The sequence below is a fragment of the Argentina silus genome, assembly GCF_951799395.1.
Source record: "Argentina silus genome assembly, chromosome: 16".
Taxonomy (NCBI): Eukaryota; Metazoa; Chordata; class Actinopteri; order Argentiniformes; family Argentinidae; genus Argentina; species Argentina silus.
This window is the reverse complement of record NC_139670.1, coordinates 8,743,539-8,755,496: the sequence shown is the minus strand read 5'-3', so window position 1 is coordinate 8,755,496 and position 11,958 is coordinate 8,743,539. Positions and strand designations below refer to the sequence as shown.

At 41.9% G+C, this 11,958-nt stretch overlaps 1 protein-coding gene across 1 annotated transcript; it reads right to left on the bottom strand.

Annotated features, from left to right (window-relative positions):
* Nucleotides 1-2,276: 2,276 nt before the first annotated feature.
* On the bottom strand, nt 2,277-10,004 carry vstm4b (V-set and transmembrane domain containing 4b). The gene is made up of 8 exons (XM_083687211.1): nt 9,892-10,004; nt 8,442-8,840; nt 5,538-5,591; nt 5,163-5,270; nt 4,908-4,941; nt 4,664-4,785; nt 3,935-3,999; nt 2,277-3,695 (listed from the first exon to the last, which is right to left on the bottom strand). Exons 1-8 carry the CDS (start codon nt 9,941-9,943, stop codon nt 3,570-3,572), a joined length of 960 nt encoding a protein of 319 aa, XP_083543337.1. The 5' UTR covers nt 9,944-10,004; the 3' UTR covers nt 2,277-3,569.
* Nucleotides 10,005-11,958: the final 1,954 nt, after the last annotated feature.

The following is an 11,958-nucleotide window of genomic DNA, read 5'->3' as shown; positions in this document are numbered from 1 at the left end:
CTAAACCCCTCATTCAGCTTAATGCTAATGTATTCTAGTACGACATCATACTCCATTGAGATATTTTACATTTATGGCGTTTGTCTATAACTGTTCCAGGAAGAGTAGCTGCTGCAGTAGCAACAGCTAATGGGAATCCTCATAAACTAAGTTAAACTAAACTAAATTACTTATACAATGTGAGACATCTAATGATATAATTGTTTGTAAATGCATGTAGATATGATACTGTTGAGTAGAGTTTATGTTGGGGCTCTAAGGCTTGATGGCTGAACACGTCTGCAGCAGCCTCAGTTGTCACTAGCTTGTCAGCGCCAGCGGGATGTCCGTTGGTTGGGTCCAGTCTTCCTCCCCCCTGTCTCCCTGGGCACTCGCTGACAGTGTCTGTTACAGGCTCTGTTTCCTTCCTGTGTTGTTGTGATACTGCCCAACTGGGCAGCAGGTACAGAGGTGTCATTATCTATTAAATATGTAATGCCCCTCCGAGTCACTAATTATCTACCGCTCCTCACAGAGGATTTACATACAGTTCTGTTTCTTTTCTTGGCAACTCATGCAAACTCTGTGGAAAAAAACAGAGGAACTGTTTTGTTTTGTTTTTGTAATTCATGTCAAGGATACAACAATGTTTTTTTTAAGAGATGAGTTATAGCCTCTTGGACATGTTTTGGAAAACTGGCACGAGGGGGCAAAACTATGTTGTGTTGTTTATCAAATTCCTGCATGCTTGTGGTTTTTGTTCACTCGACAACTCAGTCATACAGTCTTAGCTTGATTGCAAGAACTTCAAAGATTTATTTATTAAAGGTTTATTTGGTACGTCAAAGGCACTTGACTGGGCATCAAGTATTATGCTAGTTGGGAACATAGATAAATTCCACTTTTGCTGTATTGGAAATGAATGATGTAAATAGATTTGCTCTAAACCCTTCTTTTTATTGTCTTTGTGTTGTTCTTGTCTATAACTTGTCTATAACTTGTCTATAACTGTTCCAGGAAGAGTAGCTGCTGCAGTAGCAAGAGCTAATGGGGATCCATAACTAAATGAAACTAAACTAAATTACTTATACAATGTGAGTCATCTAATGATATCATTGTTTGTTTGATATTGGGCTTATGGAAAAAAAGAGAAGAAAATCTTAGATATAGACAAAACATATAGGGCTACTGTAAATATTTAGTAATAAAAAAATGAAATAACATTTGGTTGTTCCATTCATGTTGTGTCTGTGCAGTGATATCATCAACCTTGGACCAGAGGGAGTCCCAGACTGACAGCAGCAGACTGTTTGCATTAGTTCTGGTTGGACTGAAGTGGAACAAGACTGTGTATGAAATAGATCATAGTATCTGATGACAGTGCTAATAAGTGACCCGGTGAAACGGCTCACAGATTACTGGGGGCTGTTCAAACAGTTGGCGTGTGAGCCTCAGCCAATGGCCAAAACACTCTTTGAACACAATGACAGTTGACCAGAGCCGGAGAGTACTCGTCACTGAAACGCGACAGGGTTCTATTACTCCCTGGCTTTGCTTATTTTGACTCATTCCGACATCTCAGGCTGGCGCTTTGAGAACTGCCGGTACCTTTGTATCTAACCACACAGGATATACACTTTAGACATATACTTTGTTTATATGTGCACTGCAATTCAGAGGTTTGTAATGTCTGGAGAACTGACCACCGCCGTGACACGCTGCGCTCTTGGAGCTCAAAGAACAATATGTTTTGTTTTCCTTTTTTGGATGACCTTGACGTTTTTATTATGAGTGGTTGCAGACTGTTGTTGCTTTTGTTTTGATCTATTTAGAGTTGCTCTGGAGACCTGTCTAGACCTGTCAAACTACCCCCCCCCCCTCTCTCTCTCTCCTTTTCTCCCCTCCCTCTCTCCCTCCTCCTCTCTCATTACAGTCCCATTACCACAGGAGCAGCTTCCACCACCAGACTACGGTACACCTACCCCACCTACCCCACCCTCCATATCCCTCTGTTAAACACAACCATAACATCTGTACTATCTGTACACCTACCCCACCCTCCATATCCCTCTGTTAAACACAACCATAACATCTGTACTATCTGCTTCCCTTCTGCTCTTCCTTAGTGAGAATCCTTACATATCTACATATCATCAACATTATTATTATCCTCCCCATCAACTTGCTTTTTACTGATAGCTTCTGTATCGGTACTGTACTGTACTTATAGATGTCAACATTAAATCTGCGTGTGTTTTGCACAAATAAACCAAAACAAAGGAAGAAAGCACACAGCGTATTAACCAAACTGACCAAATATATCCGCTTTATGTTTACAGAGCACACATGGCATTGATGCATACTGTACACACATATGTCGGTTCAAATATACAAAAACAAACAATTGGAGAACTCCAAAGAGAAAAGAGTGGAATGTTGATGAGTATGGTAGACGGCTCTCTCTGGGTGAAACGACAGGGAAAAGTGCAGAGGAAAGTGCAGAGTTCACTGGTCACAGATGGTTCTGGTTAGTGGTCCGTGCAGTGGCCTCCCATAAAGCACAATGTGGTCTGGAGGAGACTTTAATTTTCACAGTTTAAGAAGTTAAAGACATTTCTCTCACCCCCAGAACATTTGGTTCGAGTTACTGTTTCAATGTAGACATAGTTAATTGTGGTGAATGGTGCTGTATGTGTAAGGAGTCTTTTATGAACTCATCTCAATGTGCAGAGCCCGTCTCATGAGGCTATCAATCCATAGATTTTCACATATGATAGAGAGAGATGGGGGAGGGGATGGTTATGGTGCCTGTGTGTCTGGCATTTCAAGCTCTCTGGGAGAGAGAGAGAAATCCTGGTGTTTTGCTTTGCTTTTCCATGGTTAAATCCAAGGGGTCATTAAACTGAATACAAAGGACTAAGCATTTTTCCACACACTTAAAAAAAAAAAAAAAAACAGGAGTCGATATCTCAGCTGTGAGAACTTGACGGACACTGATACTGGCATTGGTTGTTGGTGTAGTCCTTATCACAAGTTAAAACTACAAAATGACCTTGTCTGTGACGAAGATATTATGTGCTACAGTATGTAATAATAATAAGGTGAGATGCACTTTTGCTAAACAAGTCGATCCAAAACAGTCCTTTACTCTTGCGACAGTAACTGCCCCGTCACAACCAACTACTGCTCTGAATACAGTGTGTAGCCGAGAGCCTGTTGATGTTGGCACCAAATGAAAGCGAAGGCGTGATAACAGAAAGATCTCCTGAGGGTGGCTGGCTAGCTGGCTAATTGTTGCCTTAATATCAACCTTTGCAGCTGCAGTAATTACATGGCCGACAAACATGCCAGACATCACACAGACGTCGGGGGCAAGACATCGGGGTGAATGTTAAAAAGAGAAGAATACAAAGTCATATGTACAATTCAACACTTCAGTATAGGAAACACACTTGATTTCATTGCATCTTGGCTTAATTTGTCATAACCACTTATCAACCATTGACACTGAAATACAAAATACAACAATAGTACAGAACATAAATAGACAATTTCATACATAAGCACAGTCGATAGTGGTGTGTTCTTCATCACACTTGCCTCTCCTCAAAGTAGATCTGGGCGTACACAGTGCCTGTGCAGGCTGCTTTGTTGTCTGGCAGAGGCTTGACCAGCTCCAACTCTGCATACGTCAGGCTCTCCTCTGCAATCTTTGGCTGCAGGAGGACAACGAGACACAGAAAAGACATGACATGTTGAGATTTAGACTTAGTAACTTTAGTAACTCTAGAGATAGCCAAGTTTGACTCTAGTGTAATTTGGTATTGCAGTATAAGCCTTAGATAACAGTGTAACAGACAGGAAGGCAGAAAAACTATTATTATTGCCTTAGATTTCCCGAATACCTGTGGTTTAAAATGTATGGAAGTATTAGAGGGTACCCCAGGACACTTACCAAAACCACTTTTCTCGGCTGCGCCTTTAAAAGTTTAGGCTTTCGGATTTTGTCTGCAATGGGTGCTGTGAAACAAAGCAACATTCATTATCATTGGATGCGGGGAAGTGAAGTTAAACAAATGTCTGTGTAACAGGAAATATGTTCCCCCGAACCCACAATTGTCTGCATCCACAATGTTTACATGTCTGTCCTGTCATTGATTAGTGATGACTTTGAAACACACTTCAAAGCAGAGTCGAACGCACAATGGCACACACAGGCATTCAGACCTCTTGTTACACACTCTGCCAAGCATCAGCCTTATTGATTTGTAACAAATCTGCTCATTATCGCCAAGGTCTGTCTGTACCTTCATCAGATAAACGGTTTACTTTTTTCTGGTAATATACTGTGGTAATATTACATTTGATACACATTTTGCTCTTTTATCAGATCATATATCCCAGCACATACAGTAGATCCATATATGGACCCAAAGGATACTGTGGTACTGACAAGGAAAGGTCCTCCTTCTTCCATAATTCACAACATTTCCAGCATCAAGAATCAAACACAGTGTTCATTACCCCCATTTCCCTACGGAGGTCACATTAACTGCATTCCCTACTCTAACTGTGGGTCTGAAGATAGAGGAGAAACATCTACAGTACGTTTGGCTATTTGGAATATACTGTACATACTACTTCTGTTGTGGGTGTCTTGTTGTTGCAGGGAGAATCTGTTTACCTTTAGCTGGTATCTCTGGTGGGAGATCTGACAGCTCTTTGCTCCTTTTCTTCTTGTACCTCCTCTCCTTCTTGGGCAGTGCAGGAGAGACACTGACTAAACTGGTGACTGTCTCCCCTGAGCTGGAGTCAGACATGTTTACAACAGAGTTATGCAGATCAATGAATACAATCACAGCCATGGTATCCATACTAGCTACATATAAGTCACATTCTCTCTCAGTTGGGTAATGAATGATGCCTACCTGTTCTGAGGGCTCTTGACCAAATGGTAGTTGTCTGGTGAGGCAATGAGAAAACATAAGTAAATGCTAAACAAAGCTGTCAAACATGTGCAAATGTAAATCAAAGCTGTCATGTTACACAGAATCTAAATGGGTAATTAGGTCCACATGTCACAGTGTATTGGCTTACACTCTGTCTTAATGTAACCCAGATGAAGGATTTTAGTGTTTATTGATTGGATGGAAGGGAAGAGTGTTGGTGCCGTTGATGCAGACCTTTTAATCTGCGCTTCCTCTGCAGGTATTGGCAGCTCACTACCACGGTGAACATACACATGCATAGGAGCCCGACAGAGCAGATCAGCACTGCACACAGGTACACGTCTGAAACACACACACACATATACGCACGCACGCACACACACACCCACACACACCCACACACACACACACACACACACACAAAGTCATTAAGCATGCAGCCCTGAAGACTCATATTTCAGTTGTTAGTCACTTATTCAGAAATATCCTTGAAAATATATTTCTTCTACCAGAGAACATATAAATTCAGCCATTTATGGTATTTCTTCTGTGGTTGAGCTATTCATATCAAGGTCAATACAGTGCAGCAGAGAGGCACGTTCGTCTTACCTTCAAACAGGCTCCACAGACTCTCCTTGGCCTTGGTAGCTGGAAGGACATGCACTGAAAGAGGAAACAGGGAATGTCCATAGTCATCACTATGGCTGCCTTGCCGTCTGATTACACACTGTGTACAGTTTAAATAAAGCTAATTGTAGGTGGGCCAGCGTTAGATGACAGCATTGAGGTTATCCTCTCCCCAGGATCCTCTTCCTGAATCACTAGCTCGTGGTAGCTAACACCCACCAAGCCATCCTGAAATACCCCAAACCACCAGTAGCTGACGACAGCCAGGCTAGCCAGCAGGCGATAGCCTCTCCCACTCACAGCCATACTTAGCTACTAGCCACTAAGGCTCCTGGGCTGCTGCCTGACTGCTTGGAGGCCTGTCTGGATGTCTACCACTTTAGCCTATCCAGAAGGCTTACTCTGGGGTTAGCTTAGCCTAGCCCTGCAGTAGGTCTCTCAGGACTGGATGTTAAACCAATACCACTTGCCTGACCATATGTGACCTACATTCAGCTGTTTGAAAACACAGAGTTGAATGTTTTTTAGAGGTAGAGCTGGCTCTGAGACTTGTCTTCATACTGTAGCTATAAGAATCATTGTAAAGAGATCATCCGATATCAAGCATGCAGTATAGCATGCTCAAAGTGTAGAGAAGACGGTCTACAATAGTCTGCTTTGTCCTGAATTATATTTCCCAATGTAGTTGTATGTATGTGCTATAACAATCAGAATATACAGCACAGCATGTACTGAATCAAAAGTGTCTAGAAAATGTCATCCATTTATAACTAGTTTGAATGGCATCATACAGTATAGTTCAGTGGAAACATCCAAACACATCTGCTTTTGAACAGATGAGTCCATTCAAGTGGATTCTCCCTTTCTGTTTGAGCTGTCTTGTACATCCTCACACAGACCAATTACTGTAAATAGACAGATTTGTACTCTGAATAATAAACTCTGTCTTTCCACGATCAATAGACCGTTTCAGTGTATTACTCATTCAGAGCATTCACATACCAGAATACCAGTATGCACTAATGGTCCATAGCAGTCATCAGAAAGCTGCCAAACATCTTTCTTTACTTCCTATTTATCCCTTTATCTATCCCGCTCTTTCTCCACGTGAGCTCCAGAAACAGTGAGGGTGGTCTCAGTCCAAGGGCTCTGTTTTTACATTTGCCTATATTCTCCTGACCGTGGAGGTCCCAGAGTACCCCTCATGGTGCTATACTTAAAACCCAGACCACATCCGTTCGCCAGCGATGTACCTCTTAAACAGCCGCTACAGCTCCCAGCCCGCACACACGCACGCATGCATGCATGTGAGCTCTCACACACACACGTGCCGAACAAATATCTCAACATTAAAAAGGATGCTTTGTTTATGTCAGAAAGGGGCCAAACACACTCTGTTCACAGGTTGTCTTCCAAGCTCTGTGACCTCTAGGTGAATACAGTAGTGCTGAGGTGAAGCAGCTTTAGAGAGGGGTAACGCGCAACCTATGGAATTCCTGCAGTGTTTATACATCAGGTGACCAGGTGTCTACACGGTTGTCTAGTCTAGGCCACCCTCGGTATCAACTACCTCTTGTCCCATGGTACAACTATCTCTTGTTCTATGACTGTTGAGCCCTTGAGTGTGTTTGTGTGTGTGTGTGTGTGTGTGTGTGTGTGTGTGTGTGTGTGTATGTGTTACAGTACATAGGGAGGGAAACTCCATGCCATAGCCAAAGTCAATATTGTTTGGTGGTGATGGTGCCAGTGTTCCTTTCGGGTGTTCCTTCTACAGTACTCTGTCTGGTTGAGCTGAGACTTGGCCATAGACAGTCAAATGTCATAGCATTCTGCAGGAACGATTCCATGGAAAATGTGGTTACCTCTCAACATTGCTCAAACTGGTGCAGTCGGGGTGTATTGTGTGAAGGAGTAATTCATCTGCTATGTGCTACTGTGTGTTCCTAGATATGTATGTATGCTTGGATCTCTGCATGCTAAGAGTGTTTGAATGCAACTCCTGTCAGAACTGGAGAGATGATGAAGTCAGTTCAAGAGAACACAAGCTCTATCTTGGAGTGCCAGCTTTTTGAAAGCTATGTACTGTACTGCAACTCCTGTCTCCTTTCTTTATCTTGATGATTAACTTTAGCTTGTTGCTATGTTGCTACTCCCTTTTCCTCATCGTTGTTGAAACTAAACAAACACTGTCCAAAATGAAAAACAGCACTCCTCCCTCTCCCTCTCCTGCAGGGTAAAGTACTGTGGATGCAGCCGAAATTAGGTCATGGTGTTGTGGTCACTTTACTGGGCTGGACCACTGCTACTGTCAACTGTTACTATTACTGCTACCTCTATTCTTAAGATGACCACTACTATGTTACTACAGTACTACACTACTGTCAACTGCTTCTAAATCTACTACCACTATTCTTAAGATAACTATTTAGTACTACTATTTTTACTACCACTATTTTTTTTTACTACTACTACTATGCTACTACTACACTCTTAGAAAAAAGGCTTCCAAAAGGGTTCTTCATTTGTCCCTGTTGGGGAACCCTTTGAAGAACCCATTTTGGTGCCATGTAGAACCTTTTGGGTTCCATGTAGAACTCTCTGTGGATAGGGTTCAACATGAAACCCAAAAGGGTTCTACATGCCCCAAAAATGGTTAAACTACAGGGACAAATGAAGAACCCTTTTTGGTACTAACATTTTTTTCTAAGAGTGTACACTACAAATACTGTTCAGTATTTCTTACGATATTACTAATGTCAAGTGCTACTATTACTACTACCACTATCTTTATGACTGCTACTAATATGCTACTACTACGCTACAAGTACTATACAGTATTTTTTATGATGGTACTACCTCAACAGTACTAACTGTGAAGTAACTTACCTCTAAGCTCGGTAGTGGCTGTGCTGTTGGTGGAGGCTTTCCATTTGTTCTGGTTCTTCTTGAACTCCTGCACCCGGCACATGTAGAGGCCTCGGTCCCCCTCCGAGACGTTGAGGATGAGCAGTTCGAAGATCTTCCCCTGCTTCACCACGGTCAGCTTCATCTTAGGCCAGGGGAAGCTCTTGGTATAGTTCCCGTAGAACCGAGCCTTCCGCATGTTGACCCTGGCGATGAGCAGCTCCTCTTCGCCGTCCTGGGGCAGGAAGGTCCAGCGCACCACGGGCAGGCTGCTGGACCTCCGCCTCTGGGACACCTGACATGTCAGGGTGACGTTCTGACCTTCCTGGGCCACCGTGAAGGGGGAGGGGCTGACTGTGACGTTGATGGCCTGGCACACATCTGGAAGATAGGAGCATCAAGAGGCAGAGATGAAGAGTTTATATAACCGACAGGATTCAAGCCTGGGTTTCTTGTGCGCCACAACACCAACTTACAGTACCCTGCTAAGCTAAAGCCTACACATTAGCTTTGCGAGCTAAAGACCTAGTGTTCAGGTTTTAGGCAAGGTTACTTACAGTAACACGTGAGTGTTAAGAGCATTAGGAGGAGCTGCAGGTAGCATGTTGACCTACTGGACACTGGCACTGTAGTTTCCTCAGCATTGTTATAGTTCCCATTATTACAGTGCAAGCTTCTGTATTAATGGCCATTGATGAGCCAACTGACAGTCGTGTTTGGGTTAAGTGTGAGCGTATGTCAATTTTGAGTGGGAGCAATATTAAGGAACAAACTTTGTTGCCTAATTTGTTGCATGACAACATCTGTTTTTTTCAAAATAGAGACATTTCATAATCCCAACTTTCCACTAAGCATATTTCTGTCACAAAACTGATTCATCACACTAAATAAATAAGTAAACTATTAAACTCAAGATGAAAACAGTTGATGGATATTTTGACAGATTTGGCTTAAAGGTATGTTATTTATTCAGCTGGAGTATGAAGCTTTATCTCATGACAGAGACAGAAACCACAGTAAATGGGTAAAGAGCAAGCAACCAACATTAATCATGTTCAATTCAAATCATTAATGTTTTGTTTTGAACAAAATGTTTTGTTCATAGTTCTTTTTCATCATAGCAAACTATGATAATCTATTTTCTTGTCATAACACCTTATCTTTTCAACTCAGACTGTGACTTTTATGGCAAATGCATTTCATTTAGGACTGTGTTTGTCTAAAAAGTACTCTTTTTAAGACTAACTAACACTAAAAACCTTCAACAAAAAAGTATTTCCAAAATGTTTAACACAGTTACTGAAGTTGTTTTTCTCTTTCTCTATCCATCACTACAAGGTATTGACAAATTTCATATCACAAAAAAAAACAACCTTGAAATGATATTTTCTTTGTCATGTAGTTGGATAAAAATGTAAATAAGGTTGCTTACCTCGAATTAAAGTTTTAGTCAGGAGAACTATGACCACTGAAAAGATCTTCATTTTCCAGACCAGCAGGCTCCATAAAAACCAGTTAAATGTCTCCCTAGGAAAGGAGCCTCAGGATTCCTCTTCCCTTTTTTCTGCCTTTGTGTGTAATATGAAACAGGGGTCGCTCTGTTTCTGCTTAGAACCACCCTCGCCCCTCCCCCCTGGCACACACACACACACACACACACACACACACACACACACACACACTCCTCTGCTTGGCAAGGAGTGGGAAATGTAATTTCCTGTGCAGGAGGGATGGAGTGTGTTTGCGAGCTTGACGCCGAAGCGAATGACACTTCCAGCTGTGGACTGTAGCAGGCAGACACCCTGACCAGTCTTTTACTCCCCCCCCCCCCACACACACTCATAATGAGAGAGGATGGAGTGTGCTGTCTCTGTCTGTCTCTGTCTGTCTCTGTCTGTCTGTCTGTCTGTCTGTGTAACTGCATCCCACAGAGAATCTTTGTGCAGGTTGTGAGGAGATCTGTGAGGGGACACAGAGCTCCTTTAGGGAAAGGTTTTAACATCCCTCTCAAGAGTTTCCTTGTAACTTTTAACAATTTTATTTCACACATATACTGAACTGTTTTCTTTATTATTATGATTCCTATATTCTGATATACATGTAGAGTTAGCAAGACATTCTTCTGTGCTCTGATTGGTGGTTTATTCATCCATCTCTGTGGCTGGAAATGCAATCATCTTGGTTGTGTAGTTTGAAAAATGCTGAGCTAGGCAGCATCCCAGAGACTTGGCAAGAGACAGAGAGGATACCATACAGTATGGGGGGGGGGGTTATATTTACTGTTTGAACACAACTATCTATGAAATATGTTAGCGTCTATTCTATATTATGTGAAACTATATGCATCTGATATTTGCTTAGTAGCAACATTATTCTTTCTGTCACACACACCCTCCCTCCAATTAGAGACTTAAATCATTGCTGAGTTCAAGGAAATTATAGGATCTGCGATTACCATCAATCTAAAGCTAAATCTACAATGTGTCTGTTCAACAGACGTAAATAAAGACTGACTGGGCTGCATGGTAATTAAAGTAAACGGCCTTGTTTACAAGGTCCTTCTTGCACTCAGATGTGAGAGACGTGTGGGTGAATTTGGAGATTGAGAGGCCTTCTTAAAAAAAGTGGTCAACACTGCCTCCTCATGGGAAGTAAATCAATTGTTTCTAAATGTAAGTGTTTCTGAGTTATTTGGTTACCCACGTATTTGTTTCAGCAAAACAGAATGGATTGCAAAAGATGGGATGCAATAGCAAGAATATTAGAGATTCCTATGGGTTTATGAAATGGGAAAATGGGTAAGCCATTACTAAATAATGAACTCACTATTAACAATTAATTATTCCAACAGTTATAAACGTGTAACAAATGTGTTTTTTAAGGAGAAGACAACCAAACCACCCTGCTCACATCCTGTAAAACACTCTCACTGACCCCCCTGTCACCGGAGAGACACAGGCATGGGCCCATCTCATTGGTCATGTCTTCCCCAGGCAGACCAAGGTCATTTCCATATGTGGCTGAGAAGGCAGCAGTACACACACTCTAACTGTTACCACGTGTTTAGCCTGCGCTTCTGGATCAGGGGAAGAACTGAGGAAACTTAATTCCGTATCTGCATAGGTATGATGTACTGTAGGTATGATGTACTTGTCAAAAGAACACAGCCTATTTAAGGGTAGAATATTATGTTTATTGACATGTCCAACACAGTAATGCGACTAATATTATTGCCAAACTAGAAAGAAAAATGCGGAAAATGCGCTATCATTAATATAGCATATATTAAGGTGTTCTGTTCAAATTAGTACAGTAGCTGACGATACATTTATCTTCAAAGTAGCCAGGCTTCATGCATCACAGATGACTCAGATGTTGCCGACTCTGTTGCAGTCCTACATGTTCACAACAGCACTTCTGTCAACAAAAGGATAAAACCACACATTATCAAATAAAGAGTGAAACAAAGTATTTGCACATCAGGGGAGGCTGGTGGAGG